General features: G+C 36.6%; 1 protein-coding gene across 21 annotated transcripts in view; it reads right to left on the bottom strand.

Moving 5' to 3' along the window:
* DTNA (dystrobrevin alpha) overlaps nt 1-16,680 on the bottom strand; it is a 464,017-nt gene that overhangs the window by 92,790 nt on the left and 354,547 nt on the right. For all 21 annotated transcript variants that reach the window (XM_072604522.1, XM_072604523.1, XM_072604524.1 and 18 more), the window contains 4 exons: nt 13,429-13,583; nt 10,682-10,787; nt 5,672-5,838; nt 1,301-1,425 (listed from right to left, as the gene is read on the bottom strand). In XM_072604522.1, the coding sequence (XP_072460623.1) occupies nt 1,301-1,425; nt 5,672-5,838; nt 10,682-10,787; nt 13,429-13,583 (553 nt within the window). The remainder of the gene's footprint in view (nt 1-1,300; nt 1,426-5,671; nt 5,839-10,681; nt 10,788-13,428; nt 13,584-16,680) is intronic.

Genomic DNA, 16,680 nt, shown 5'->3' with positions numbered 1-16,680 from the left:
TAGTTAGGTGGCTCAGTGGATAAAATGCCGGGCTTGGAGTCAGGAAGACTTATGTTCCTGAGTTCAAATCTGGCCTTAGATGCTTACTAGCTCCATGACCTCTTTGCCTCAGTTTGTTTATCTGAAACATAAGCTGGAGAAGGAAATGGCAAACCATTCTAGAATCTCTGCCAAAACCCCAAATGTGGTCATAAGGAGTTGGACATGACTGAAAAATGTAGCTAGCTTTGGATGGGGGCTCTACGGCCTAGTTTTTGAGTTTGTTTGTGAAGATATCGTCAGTCATTTGACACTAGTTAGCTCTGAAATGAGATGGTACTTTAGAGACAGTCAATGACCAATAATGCAGCTTTCAGAGAAGGATGTAATCTTACTTAATAAGGCAGGGCAGCTGAACCAGGGCAAGAGATTTCAGGGACATGGGGGAGGATTGTAATGTAGAAATATTAAGCCCCTGTAGCAGAAATATAGTCATCCACTTGCGCTCAGGCAGGTGGCAGAAAGGATGAAGATTCTTAACTGACCTTCATGATGTCCTCTCCTGGGCTCAGTTATATAGCCAGGGGGTATAATAACTTTCAGTTTTGATGTCAGTTTAGAGTTGATTATTTTTTGGAGTGAGAAGTTCCTGGTATAGAAACTCCACTGATATAGTCTCTCAGGTTAATATATACAGTAGTTTTGGAGAGTTGCCTGGGGACACTGAAAAGTTAAATGATTTTACGCAGGGTCACATAGTTAGAAAATGTCACAGTCAGTACAGATTCAGGTCTTCCTGAATCCAAGGTCAGCTCTCTATCCATTATGCAACATCACTACATTTAACTTCTGGCTAATGAGAGAGATGAAAAGAAGGTTGGGGGAGGAATAGATAGTTCATTTTCTAAGTTTGTAGCATCTAGGAGGTGAATATACTTAACACCAAAAAGCAAACAAATGAATCCATTTCTCCTTATTTTTAGCTGATGTAAATTCTAATAGTCTTTACATGTTAAAATATCAAATGCTGTAAGTTTCTCAGTATCAGAAGTCTCATCTAACTTATCAATTTCTGGAAGCCCTCCATATTTAAGATGGTTGAACCAGCTTCTTCTAATTATTGACTGTTTGGTCAGGAGAAAAGAGAATGTTTTCTTTGCTGTGGTATTTTTAAAATGGCCTTTCTTTTAAAATGTTTAGACTTGAAATCTGAACTCTGGTAAATGCATACGTACTTCCCTTAGAACCAATATAAGTGCATGACATGATGGCCAAGAACCCAAGAACGTGATTAGCTTCCCTATGGCCTGCATGTACTTACACGATGTGAGCCAGGTTTAGTGGTTTTTCAGGCTGATCAGGAAACATGGGGTGTAAAGGTTCACGGCTGGAAGCACAACTCAGAGACTTGCTTAACGCATTTGTTAACTTCTTAGCAGGTGACTTCTAGGGGAAACAAGCAAGACACAGGTAATGTAGATAGGCAAGAGGAATAATTTTGATATCACACATGAACTATCCCTCCAAGGTGATCTACTGAGGTGGGAGGAAGGGATGAGGAGGAGTATGTGGGGTGGACTAGGCCTGGTATTAGAATCTCCAATGAGGAAGTTTCCTCTACCAATGCAGATTGAGACCAATGCAGATTGAGACCCTTAGAGTGTTAAGAGGTTACCTGGGTCACTGTGAAATTAAATGACTTTTCCAGGGTCACACAGCCAATGTATGTCAGAGGTAGAACTTGAATCCAGGTCTCTGACTCTGAAACCAGTCCTCAGTCCACTACACCAGTAACCAATAATCTACCAATATGCAATCAGAAATCCTTAGCTTGAATTGTCCTTTTCCGCAAGAAACCATTCAGTACTATGCCTTTTGTTTTCTTTTATACATTCAGACATAAACTGAAAATTTTACTATAAGAATCTAGCCTTTTTTCATTATTTAAAAGCCAGAGTAATATATTCATTTGTATGTCAATCCTTTCTCCTCCTCCTCTTCCTCCATTGTAACTCTTTACCAACTGGGCTGCACTAGTCATCAGAGGACAGTAATAAAGATGCTCTACTTATGTAGAGACAAAGGGAGTAAAGGAAGAGATGGTTAGATGTTATTGAATACTTCCTGAAACATGATATTGAAAAAGCATTCTATATTATTTTAGGATACTGGAATTTAACTGTATCTTAAAGCAAAACTGGCCAAATTCCTATGATGTATAACTTGGATCACATTATTCCTATGATGAAAACTCTTCCATTGCTCTCTAATACATAGCAAATAAAGTCCAGAATCCTTAACATAGAATTCAGTTGCCTACAGTCTCCCTTTTTTGCCCTTTCGCATCTTACTTGCCTGTTGTATCTTGTGTTTCAGCCCAACATGACTATTACTGCTTCTTGGACCTCTCTCACCCTTTCCTGCCTCTGTGCCTTTGGTCATTCTACCCTCTCTGCCTGAACTGTATCCTTCTCTTCTTCTTCTGCTCCCTCATCATCTGCTTCTTTTCCATCATTCAAGTTCAGTGCAGGTGGATCTTCCTCCATAAAGCCTTCTCTGATCTTTCCAAATGGAAGTAACTTCACATACCTTGGAAATCTCTTAGTATTTCAAACATCTCATCCACATAAAACTCAATTTTGTAAAGAGTTCATTCTGAGAGTACTATCTCTTTTTGTAAGCTTCTTTCTCATTCATTTGCCAACCACATAGTTCCTAGTTCAATGACTTAAACATAAACCTTAATAAATAGCTACTTAAAAAAATACTACAGTTTCCTGGGATGTCTTCTTGTACTCCTCCATCATCATTGCCCCTTTCATCATCCAAAAATTTTTAAAATGGTCTTTAAATTACAGAGGTCATTGAGTCTAATTTTCTTTTTGGGTAGTCTGATTATATTCTCTAAAGACAGTGCCATCCAGTGTGACTTTATAGTCCAAAACATTTCAGAAAAATAGACTATTCATGGAACTTAATGTTTTTCCAAAGTCAATTTTAAATGACCAACAAAATGGGAATATAATAATTATAGAACAGAAAATCTACATATAGATAATTATCTTCTCAGTACAACAAAACTTCCAGGATATTGAATATATAAAATATGAACATGGTTATTTATTAAAAACAGATGACATGCCCAGGCCTAAAACTCTCTTCTTACACATATCTGCCTATTGAAACTCATTTCTTTCCAGGCTTCCTCTGTCATGAAACTTTCTTGGATCCTCTAGGAGAAAGTGATCTCTTTCTCCTCAAATTTTCTTAGAGTAATTTTTGTTAATCTCTCTTTTGACCTTATATTTTGCCATAGATCACACTTATCTTGGTATAGGTTATATCCCTCTGCTCTTTCCTCAATAGATTTAAGCTCCTTGAGGGTAGAGAGACTTGTGTCTCTTTCTATGCTTGATTATTCCTTGGGTACCTTGCACATAGTATACTTTTAAAAATTTCACAGAGCATTTTGATTTGTATCTGTTTGAGGAACTTATACATTACTAGGTTATCTATATTATCTGTTATAAACACAACCACACTTTGCATATCCAGTATAGCTGCTAGCACAGGCTCTTAGGTCTGCTTTGCTAGGAAAGATAGTCAACAATCCTTTTTAATTACACTCAGAAAATATAGAAAGAAGAAATACAAGCAGAGAAATAAAGACCAACAGATAGGCTTCTATCTGACCATAAGCAATACATACATCACAGATCCAACTGTCTGACCATTACATATATACCTAGTTACCAGAGAAAGAAGCACCAGCATCTGGGTTTTCAAAGCTAGGGGGCTCCTTAGTGGCTACCCAGAGTCTCATCTGGCACATAAACCTTCCAAAGGGTGAGCCCCAAAGCAAAACCTCACTTCAGAGTACATATAACAAATACTCAGCTCCTAATTGGCTCAGAGTCAGTAGGCATGAAACCTAAGTGACTCTGCACAGCTGTAAACTATCAAGGTTCAAAGGAGATTGAACCTTGAGATGCTCACAATTTATCCTGAGCCTGGGAAACTGAACTCCAAAAAGATAACAAAAAAATCCTACATTGCTTGCTGTTACATCTGCATATGTATCTTATGGGAATAAGACAATAAGCTAAGAGAAGTTAAACTCAGTGAGGGTAAGGATTTTTTTTCTCAGAGTTTTACTGATTGTTGTTGTTCAGTTATCTCGAACTCTTCATGACTCAGTGGACCATATCATGCCAATACTATTTGTGGGGTTTTCTTAGTAAAGAGACTGAAGTGGTTTGCCATTTCCTTCTCCAGTTAATTGAGGAAAATGGAAATTAAGTGACTTGCCCAAGGTCACAAAGCTAGTGAGTGTCTGAGGCTGGATTTGAACTCAGGTCTTCCTGACTCTAGGCCCAGTGCCCTCTCTACTGAGCCACCTAGATGCCTAATAGTGGCTACTTAATAAATATTTGGTAAATTTAATTTGAAAGGAAAAATTCCCCTCCCACAGATTCTGAAAAAAAAAACCACCTAAAAATTTGGGTAGAATCTGCCCATCATTTTTTATAACACCCCTAAATCAACTCAGAAATACTGAGAGGATGACACAGCTCTGCTAGTAACCCAGAGAATCATTAAAATGTAAACTTGCGAGCTGGTTAGTGGTAAACAATGCGTGATTGAATGTTAAACATTTCCCTGCCTCCTTTTTCCCCCCCAATAAGTAACTATACTATAATGTTGGCTTCATATTCTGAATAAGTTTCTAATGGATTTTCTTCTTTTCTTTAAGATCAGTTAATTTATCTCTGAGTCATCATAACTTGAACTTAAGTTTGTTTAGCTTTGGAGGGGCTTGGTTGCAAATGGCATGCATTTTTCCTATATCAGAAGTAGTATGACGGAGGAGTTGATAGGACTGCCTTCCTAAAAAAATGATCTATAGATCAATGCTCTAATGGAAGATGGAGACCACTGAGCATCCTCATTATAACTGCTTTTTGAATGTAACTTTAGGGAAGGATAAGATATAGCAGCAGATAGCAAATTGCTAGAGTGAGAAACCAAGATAGTGTCATTTTTCTTATAGACTCAGTACCACCCGCTTCCTGTGACAAGCATAAAAGCTGGGCAGCTAGCTATTCATGTGGAACTCTGTTTCTTATCATTTTGGCTAAACTACTTTACTTGACTCTACACCAAAAGATTTACTCATATATACATAATGAAAAACCCAGAAGAACAAAGGGATTAAAATGAATGCTTCCATTCAACCCAGATACCCACACTGTTTTTCTTCATATTACAATTAATATATATAAGAGAAGTAGAGAAAAAAAGAAACTAACAATCATTTTATGCAAGTCCAGTACAAATCTATAACACAATCAAATTTAAACACCCTCAATGTCCCATGAAAATAAAATTCTTCTCCAAGTGTCTCCTGCTGTCCTGTTGGCGTCCAACACAGCATGAAAATGATGGAAATTCATATCTAGACTCCAAGGAGCAAAATTGCTCACAACTTACTATTTATCATCTCTCAGAAACCCACAGTAGATTCAGGAAAGGATCTCTACTTACCCCCAATGAGAAGAAGGAAGCACACCAAATTTCACCCCCTGAAACAAAAAGTAAGTCTGACCCCCAATGCTAACACCATTCTCGATTATACTCCTCAGTCTGGGGAGACTCAAACATTACAGTAAGCAATGCCTGAACCTTGCCTTACCCATGACGTGTACTCTTTCATTTGGTGCTGGTTGCTATGGGAACCACTAGCATGTCCCCTCCAGAAGCAGTCCTGACAGAGCTGGTAATTGTGACACTGCTGGCATCGATAGCGAAATCCCATCATGCTCTCACTGTGGCAATAGGAACACTCAACAGGGTGGAAGACTGAGGGGAAGATGAATTAAAATGAAAAGAAAATAAAAATGAATAATGTTAAAGATAAAACTACCAAAAGCCACTGAATTCTCCCACTGCCAACCCTAATTTTTAGCATTCTGTTTGACATTCAATTCTACTTGACAATAGCATTGGACAGATTTCAGAAACTTGAGGCACCCTTTTCAGATAGAGTAAGAGAGAAACAGGTGGGGGTATTCTTTTTTGAAAACAAACAAAAAACCTCTGGAATGCCAGTTTCTCTCCTCTTCCATGTCACACCACAAGAATATAAATGACCCAGGCTAGTTTGTTCCCACCAAAGACTGCTTTCTGTCTCTAGGAGGTTTATACAGTTCTTTCAAAATCTCAGAAACACAATTAATAGTAGCAACTGAACTCTTAGAGAGTGCAGGAAGTAGCAAACAATTAAGAACTTATGCATAAGGAGAGGGACAAAGATTAGGGAAAGGTGAGAGAGGTAAAGCAGAAAGAAAAGAGATAAATGAGAGATAGATGTAATGGACATGTAAAGGAATGAGTTAGAGTAAAGGGGAAGGAAGAAAGAAAAGAAGGAAAGATGGAAGGAAGGAAAAGAGGGATGGAAAGGAAAAGGAAAGGATGGTAAGAAAGGAATAAGAAAGGGAAGGAAGGGAAGGAGGAGGGGAGGGAAGAAAGAAGAGATAGAGAAAGAAAGGAAGGAAGGGAAAGAAAAACACGATTTTAAGTACTAACTAGTACAATGTACTGTGCTAAATTCTGGATATATAAATAGAAAAACAAGACATTCTAACATTCTAACAGGGGAGACAACATAGGAGGCTTCAGCTGCAAGTTAGATGGAAAGACTCTGTGCCTTTCCTTAGGGTATATTGGCAAAACACATGGGAACACATCTTATTTAATATCATTTACACTGATAAAATGTTTCTAGTGTACAGCCATTTGGTAGTACCACAGACCCTGATGGCAAGAAGAAGAGAAAATAAGAGGAGACATGGGTTCTTGTTCTAAAACTGAAGCAGTTGTCTCTGTCTATTGAGAATCATGATTTTGAATAGGATAACCAATAAAGAGCTATGTGGATTTTTCCTTTCCAGCCATAGATGGATGGACTACATGGAAATGCCTAAAGTTTTTGAAAACAAGTTGAACTGAACCAAAACAAGAAATATGTCTTTGGCAACAGGAAATGTTCATTTTAAACTGGGTGAGGTTAGATGATGGCATTGGGGATCAATAATTAATTTAAAATCATTAAATATTACCATGTCATGGGAATATGTTGAATTGTGAAAACAGAAAAAAAAGTTAGGAACCATGGCTTTTGCATTTGAAGAAATTACTGAGGAAAAGAAGTGGTCAGGAAAAGAAGCACAAATTATAAAGTGCAAATGACATAACAGCTATTTCCCATGGATAAATGATCAAAGTATTTGAACAAATTATTTGAAAAAAGAAGAATTGCAACTCAAAAGAACTGCAAAATGTTTATAACCACATGAAAGAATGATTCAGATCACTAATAATAAGAGAAATGCAAATCAAAACAACTCTGAGGTTTCGCTTCACACCTGAAAATTGATAGCAAAAATGATAGTGTTGGAACGGTTCTGGTGTTGGTGGAGCTGTGAAATGGCATGATCATTTTGGAAGGCAATTTGGGGATATACAAATAAAGTGACTAAAATGTCCATACCCTTTGAACCAGAGACTTCATTACTGGTCTTACACCCCAAGAAAGCCAGTGATAAGAAGAAAGTTCTGATATATACCAAAATATTTATTGTGGCACTTTTTGTTACAACTAAAAATTGGAAACAAAATAAATGCCATCAATTGGAGAATATATCACAAATTGTGGCACATGAATGTAATAGAACATTATTGTGCTATAAGAAATGATATGTGTAATGAATACAGAGAAGCTTGGAAAGATCTACATGAGCTAATGGAGAATGAACTAAGCAGAGTCAAGAAACAATATGCACAATAATTACAGCAGTGTAAACGAAAAGAACAATGATATCAAGAAAAAAACACCCGAAAGTGAATATAAGAAAATTATAATGATCAAGTAGGATTCAAATGAAGAAATAGAAGAGAACACTCCCAACACTCCCCTTTGGGGAGGTGGGAGGTCCACCTGTGTAAGCTGTTGCACGTTTTCAGATGTTTCAATGTATTGATCAGTTGTAATGATTTTCTTCCCTCTCTAAAAATATTCTTTGTTATATGGGATGGCTCTATGTGAGGGGAAGGGGATGCTTTGGATAACTCTGATGATGTAAGAAACAGAATACATCAATAAAACTTATTTTTAAAAGTGCCAAAAATGCAAATAATAAAACCCAGTAGAGATTTAAAGCAACCACCTTGGTATCCTCCAAGAATACACCACTCCCTCTAATTTGTCAGGAGTCAGAAACTCCAGATCTAGAAAATATTGGCTTATAGATAATACCTGTTAATAGACTGGCGTTTGATCTCCCCAGGAAGGAACAGACAAAGAGAACAAGTGTATATGGAGGGAATGCTTGTAATGAATTTAAAGGTAAGTTTTTTAACCTTACCAGTCTAAGTACTTCTACTGCCTGCAGTGAAGTCCTTATCTGTTACAAAAGCCTGCTGTATTCACTAAGTATATTTCCAGAAGTCTGGATTTTCCAACTCCAATTTCTTTCAGAAAACAGTCTTTATCAAAAGCCAATCTATAAGCTTTGGAGCTATAAATGTATTGCAGCTAGCTATAGGAAATGTTTGATAATTAAATGTCAACATTTTATGTAAATCACAAATCAGTACCAAAGGAAAAGTGATAAAGGCATTATTTTCAAAAAAGGTAAGGAAAATTACTTTTCTTTTTAACTGAAAATGAACAGTTTAGAGGGTTAATGCTTATGTGTACACATACCATATGATAAGAACTTCTACTTTTTTGCTTCTTCAGGTATAAAGAGGCAAGAAAAAAAGTGTTTGATGTCAAAATTGCCTTAAGTCTTTAAACTTACTCAATCCATGCACATAATTTGAGAATGTGATGACTAAATGCAACAGTTCCGGGTTAGTTGGTTCCAACAAGCAAAGAAAGCAGGGAAAAGCCATTCCTTTAATAGCTTTATAAGTAATTGTGGTGAATAGATCCACTTTCTAGGGGTGTGTTGGGGGCAGCTTATTCAGGGATGGGGAACCTGTGCCCTTGAAGCCACATGTGACTCTCTAGGTCCTCAAGTGTGGTCCTTTGACTGAATCCAAATTTCACAGAACAAATCCCTTTAATAAAAGGATTTGTTCTGTAAAACTTGGACTCAGTCGAAAGGCCACACCCAAGGACTGAAAAGGCCACATGTAACCTCGAGGCCACGCCCCTGAATAACTGTTAAATTTTCAGGGTAAACATTTATACCTCGAAAATCAGCAAATGCTAAAAAGTATTGTTTTGTTGATTGTATGTAGACCTAAAGAAGCAATTGTGAAAATGTTAATAATGCAGATTAAACTTTCAAAACTATGTCATGCACTTTCAGAGTCTAATATATTTTTGCATTTTTAACTGGTTACCTTCATTCTTCACAGGGAATAATAATAAGGAATGTATCTTTCACAGGTCAATATATATGTTTTGGATCATGAGTAGGGCCCAGAATTGTCTAAAGGCAATCATGCTAAGTCACATTTAAGAAATGGTGCAGCACTTTCAGTGATCCTGAACTGCTTGCTGTCACAAAAGCCCGTCTTTTTAAAAGTAATATTTTCACAGAAATTCTACATGGATGTGAATGATGGAACATAAGAATTTCAGAACAATGAAAGTGCAGTGAATCCTAAAGGACAATGAAAAGATGCCTGCTGGGTTTGAATGGTTTGGGGCATATCACCAATAATGGCTTTCATGTAAGAAGTATTATAAGGATATAATTAAGGGCAAGTATCATTGGAACCAGTGGATTGGTAAAACAAGCAGGAATAAGATTATAGATGATAGGCCCAAATACAGCATAAGATACAGTAATGAGATATTAAAAGAATAAGGCCACCAGAATGTTGGGTAGATTATGGAAAATTATTCCATTTGCCTAATTCTAGTTTTCAAGGAGTTATTTTCTTATAAATCCTCAAATTAAATATAAAGGACATATAAAGAAAGATCCTATCTGCATCCAGAAAAAGAATCGATAAACAGAAGTATATATACAATAATTTTACATATATACATCTTTTTATGCTTAATGGTAGCCATCTCTAGGGTAGGGGGTAGAGGATGGAAGAAAAAAAATTTACGTGATATGGCAAGTTGTGCATAGTAAATTTGCAGTTTCATGTGCAATCATCTTTTTTATTGCACTATGTTATGGAAATGCTTGTTTTAGTCCATAAATTAAAAATAAAATTTAATAATTAAAAAAGGAAGGTATGGATAAAAATTGCAGGGAAGGAACAGTGGTATCCCCACTAATGACATCACAAATCCATCTAAAATAATAATAAAAATTTACATTGCTTTAAAGTTTGTAAAATACTTTCCTTGTATTGTAGATATGAGATAAATACAGTATAATCAATGAAACCAAAACATGTCCAGACTGAAAACCAACAAAGATTTCCAAAAAAAGAACAGCTGTGACCTCTGAATATCAGTTTTCTATCCATAGTCATGATGCACATAGTCAATTCAATGTAATTTCACAAGCACTTATTAAATGTTCACTACATGCAAGGTATTGTGCTGGATATTAGAGATATAACGACAAAAACCAGTTCTAGTCCTCAAGGTATGCACATTCTATTGAAGGGAACATGGACTTTATAGTCTTATCTGTCTAAACTAAACTGGCCTGGGAGTCAGTCTTACCATTTTCTACATTTGCCAGTCGATGAAGAAGTGGTAACCAGACCAGACATTGAGGTGGGGGGTCAGACATGAGTGTGTCCAAGAAAGCATTCAAAGTGACTTTTTTCTGTAACAGAAAGAAACAGTTAAGAATGAGAGAAAACCTTGTTAATATGTCGGTTTTGTCCATTTTAGTTTGACTCAAAATTAAAAAATAAAAAAAAAATGTACCAATCAACCAAGACTTGATAATCCCCTCTTATGTGCCTTTGGCCTCTGCTAAGCGCTAGAAATAGCAAGAAAAAGTGAAAACTGATTCTGCTAACAAGGATCTCATATTCTAATGGAGGAGCAAAAAAGGCCCGTTTCCAAATGTGATGTTTAAGTATCTACCCTGCAAGCCCCTTCTCAGTCCTTTAATTCTATAGGTCAAATCTAGTGCACGCATCCTCATAATCCGATAGGTCACAATGACATTGCTTATACAGAAAATGTGTTTCAAGTGCCAAACATCAAAATTCTTAAGAAACTTTTATGATAACTTCTTTATAGATTAAAGTGCCAAGTCCCAACTACTATAATTATAATTATTATCAAAGAATCTAATAACCAGTTCAAGGGCTGAATTTCTATTATCTAATGTGAATTAAAAGGAAATATTACTGATTTTAATGGATGGTTCAAAAATAGTTTGAGAATAGAGAGGAAAAAGAATTAACACGATTCAGAATTTGAACATAAAACTACAATGAGAAATTCTGTTCACACATGAGAAACTGAAAAATACTAAACCAGGGTAGACTAGGGAAAAGAACTGCTTTACAATTCCTGCATCCTATTTATTTTTTACTTCCATCAAATAAATGTGTCTTGTCTTTCTGTTTCTTTATAAGTCTCTCTGGTATCTTTTTGCCACTGGTGTACAGTGGCTATAGGTGTACACCAGTGCAAATAACAGCTGTCACTGATTTAAGGCTTTAGAGACATAAGTTCATTTAATACAGTAGCCCTGTGGGTGGTGGTGGAGGATAAGTTGTGTAAAAGTATTACTCCCTATTTAAAAATAATTCAGTGGAGGCTCTGAGAGGTTGTTGCTTTCCCAAGGCTACATGGAGTGTTATTGCCAGGACCTGATCTTGACTTTCATTCTAGATCTAGTACCCATAGGGTAAAAGAATCAAAGGATCATAGAATGGGAGCTGGAAGGGACCTTGGAAGTCATTTATTCCAAACCCCTAATTTTACAGAAAAGGAAACTGACTTACAGAGAAGCTAAACAACTTGCCCTGAGTCAACCAGATAGTTACATGTCTGAGGTGGGATTTGATTCTGGATTTTCCTGGTTCCAACTCCAACACCCTATCCAAAATGCCATGCTGCCTCCCTAAAACACTGAGTCACTCAGCTGTTTAACTTGTGCTCTTCTGATCCATAGTAAGATAGATAAGTCCCAAGTCTAAGAGCCAAGTGGGTTCTGAGGCCATCTATTTCAAAAGCTGGAGAACAGTCAGAATGGGATACTTCTCACCTGTCAGGAATTACACATCTACAGGGAAACTGGTAAAGTATCATTCACACACAACCAGCTTCTGGGTTGGGCTTTTGTAAGGAAGAAAACTCATCTAGTGAGAACATATACGTAAAGCATTTTGCAACTCTTGAAGAGCCCTATCAGTGTTAGTTATTATCATTATTTTCTATTGAAAGTCATCAAGCTTTTGTGTTTTTATGGGGTTTTTTCCTCAGTGTAAGCAAAAACTTTACAATATTTAGAATGTTCAAAAGTAGAATGGACTGTGTCAGGAAGCAGATGTGTTCTAGCAAAGTCGACATGAGGGGGTGGTTACAGAAGAGATTCTGGTTAGTCAGGTAGTCAATAAGCATTTATTAAGCACCAACTATATGCCAGATACTATACTAAGTGCTCTTAAGGTATAGGTTGGGCTAGATCTCTGAGGTCCTTTCCAATTCTGAGATTCTGTACTTTATACAAGGCATCACTTCACCTACAAGGGTGAAAAGGATCTCTCTCTCTCCCTCCTTTACTTTCTCTCTCTCTCTCTCTCTCTCTCTCTCTCTCTCTCTCTCTCTCTCTCTCTCTCTCTCCCTCTCTCCCTCCCTCTCCCTCCCTCTCTATCTCTCTCTCCCCTCTCCCTCATTCCCTTCCTCCCCTTTCCTCTCTTTTCTCCCCTCTCTGTCTTTTTCTCTGTCTCTTTTCCCCAACTTTTCTTTCTTCCAGCTCTTATCCTAAGCTAATCTGGACCCAGACTCTGAATCTAATTGATTTTTTCCTGTACTATTAATAGCCAACATCTATATAATGCTTTAAAGCATAGAACTCTCAATATATTCTTTCACTTGAGCTTCACGAATCTGTGAGGTAGTTATCTCAGCTATTTCTATCACATACATTTTATGGATGAGGAAACTGAGGCTTAGTGAGGTTCTTTTCCCTTGGTCACAAATCTAGTAAATACTAGAAGTGAGATATGAACCCTGAATTGGGTCCTCCTGATGCTGTCAGGCATTCTTTCCACTGCACCACGCTACTCCTAAGAAGAGGCCAGTAAAAAGATAGGAGTCTATCCGGTACCTAGCTCTTTCCATCCAGGGATATAGGTTTTCACTGTTATTCCAGAGGCGGAGGGACACACCAAAAGCAATGCACCACAGATTAATGACATGATGAAAGAGTTTTGAATGAGATTTTGTGTTTTGGGGTAACACATAGGGAGGTAACTCCAACCATATGACATGCTCTTCCTTACCTGTTGGGAGAAACAGGATCGGGCAGACTGCTCTGTATAACCAAATGAGGGACCTTCAAACACAGCAGTGGGGAGTTTGAGGACTTCCCTTAGGAATAGGTCATATCGCCCATAAACCATTACTCCATTGGAGTCAGAAATCATTGAGAAAATATCTAATGGGAATAAGAGAAATGATACTTAATTTACATATACAAAATCACTTAAACATCTGATTAAAATGATAAGGGATATGACTGAATAAAATATGCTTTGGAAAAATAAGGAAAGATATCTGATTTTAATATTTAAGTATTTCTTCTCCTTGGCAACCTTTTCTTTTAAAAGCTGGTAACTGAAACTTAACACAAGACAGATCATTCAAATGAAATAAGACTAATTTGATAAACAGCAGGTTACATCAACTTTTTACCTTGGCAACATATTAATGTGAATACATGAGATGGTTGATCTCATTTGAAATATTTCACTAGATTCACTGAAAAATGTTTATAATTTTTTTTGCTATAAAACCACTTTTCTTGTGCTTTTAAAGACACCTAGAAAAGCAAATATGGGCAGAGATGAGAGGGAGTTAAAGTAATTGATTAGCATCTGACAGAAGTAGCAAAAACTCTACGAACCTCTATGTTCCACGTGTAAGAAGTCTATCTGGGTGTAGCTAGGAGAGGGTTCTTTAAGCCTATTTAATTAAGAGGAAAAGTAGCATAGTAACTGGTCACTGAACTGGAATCAGGAGTTGTAGGTTTTACTTTCAGCAATACCATTGGTTTTGATTGTAACCAGAGGCAACTGGCTTAACTTTTGTATCTCAATCTCTGCACCTGTGTATTTAATGAAGATTAATGAGATAATGTTGAAAAGCTCTTCTGAGTTCAGTAGGTAAAATGTGCCGTGAAAATGAATGACTTTTTTTCTTCTAGTCCATATATTATCACCATACTCTATAGAAGCTGACCAGGAGAGGATTGCTTTTGGGAGTGCATGATTGTACCACAACTTTTGCACAATTAACACACCTAAATGACTGCTTATTAGGAGTAGAACACTTATAAAATGGAACCTTTTGATAACACAGAATCAGAGCATGTGTTATATATGGTCTTTTATTCTACAGTCTGTCATTGGGGGAGGAAGAACACAATATCTGACCCATATGGAACTAAAATCTTTGTATGAAGTTCTCTGAGTGGAATTTGGATGTAGCTGCAAATAATTTTTAAAAAGCCATTAGGTTAAAACATGCTATTTAATCTATAAAACTGACCTGTTTGCACCTATTTTTATTAATGATACTTCTCTTATTTATCTACCCTCATCTCTTACTGCTTCTGGATCACTTAGATGGGTCTGCCAGTGGCAAATATAGTATGTCCTAACATAGGTGCCCATGAAATCCAATGGAAAAGGCTTGGTAATTAATATCTATTAAATATCTCAGTGGAGTTCCTAATTGCATTTGCTTATGCTAGCTATCTTTCTCTTCTGGTTTCTTTTAGGCTCTAGACTTCTGGGCTAATTTTTAGTTTTAAAACAGGGTTAGGTTTTTCTGGCTATAATCTTAAAGAACTTGGGCAATCTTGATGAGACTAAATATGAAAAAGTACATCCATTCTGATCAAGGCAATAAACCAACCATAATTCCAGAACACTGGTAGTCAAGCATGCTACCCATTTCCTGACAGAGAGTTAATGGATTCAATATACAGAATGAAATGTACATTTTTGTACATGGATAAGGTAGGAAGTTGTTGTGCTTGACTATGCATATTTGTTAAAAGTGTTACTTCGCTATTTTTTTAATTGGGAAAGTAGGAGGGAAAATAAATGAATGCTTTTTAATTAAAAATAAAATGGAAAATGAATGAAAAAACCACTCAAAGTCATCTTAAACTCAAATAATGTTAACATTTGCTATAAAACTAAGGTCAACCAAGGACGAACAAAGCAAAGGCCTATAGAGAAAGGGTTGTTAATGGTTACATGACCCAGGATTTTCTATCTTATTCAATTTAAGGATCAAGTTGAAAAATGAGTAAAAAAATCTCTAAAAATATCATCTGAATAATTACTGTCTACTCTACATTTTGTTACTTGGTCATGTTCAGTTTGGCAGTATGTCTATAAATTTTGTAAATTTTCTCTTCCCCCATCAGACTTTCCCATCCTTGATGGAAAGGATGTCATCAACTTTTGTATTTTTCATAATAATTAAAGCATTGGCTACATTGAAATGCTTAATATTTCATAATTCTAGAAATGTCCTGAGCTGAGATTGTTGGAACATGAGGAGAAATGGGAGGGAAGAAATAGAATTCTTTTTTTCTCAGTCATTTGCCAAAGTCCAATCTTCTTTTTGAAGGTCTTTTAAAAAGCAGCATTGCTACTAGTATATGGATATGAAATAAAAGTAAACTAAGCAATCCAAGCTGAGATTACTGATGGTGCCAGTGCAGTGAGCAGGGGGCAGATAGAAAAAAGATAGTAATGATTTTATGTAATTTGACCCACCTCTTAACTTTATTATAAATGAACAGACAACTCTTGTTTCTTGAATCAGAATAATTCTGAGGCTACCCTTCCAGTGTGAGAACTTGGAGCCCACACATGTGGAGGAGGGGAATGTGACATGTTCCTGTACCATTCTGTCATACTGCTATGGGATAAATAATGTGGTGCATCCATCAGGGCAGTTACTCAGGTTGGTGCCTAGATGGCACTCATGTCATTTCCTTCATTCTCTCTGTCAGAGAACAGTGACTCTAATTGGTCATTACATGATAATCTGATGTTCTCACTGGGCAGTTGCCTTTTTAAAACAGGTGAGCTGCTATCCCTTGGGTTTCTATGGCAGGGACTGAAAGAGGTGTTAATAGTTGGGCCACTGCTTTCTTAATCAGATCAAACTCTTTTTATTCAAGCAGCAGCCCTACTACAGCAATAAGAACCCTCTATAGGAAAAGGGCATGGATTCGAATATTGTCTCTGTTATTTGATAGCTGTGTGACCTTTGACAAGGCACTTCATTTTTCTGGACTTCAGTTTCCTCATTTGTAAAATGAAGTGGATTAGTTGACTTTTAAGGTCTATTTTAGCTCTAAATATGAGCCACATTTTATAATAAACCAAGGAGAACACTGATAATTATCTGTTTTAGAGCAGCATTTGCAAAATAGACTTATGCTCATTCGTAAATTTCACTAAGAAACTGTCTAGATTTTCTCTAATATATCTGATGTACACACAAAATGA

Source organism: Notamacropus eugenii, chromosome 4 (assembly GCF_028372415.1).
Source record: "Notamacropus eugenii isolate mMacEug1 chromosome 4, mMacEug1.pri_v2, whole genome shotgun sequence".
Lineage (NCBI taxonomy): Eukaryota > Metazoa > Chordata > Mammalia > Diprotodontia > Macropodidae > Notamacropus > Notamacropus eugenii.
Note: the sequence above shows the minus strand (reverse complement) of the source record. Positions and strands in the feature narration are given on the sequence as shown.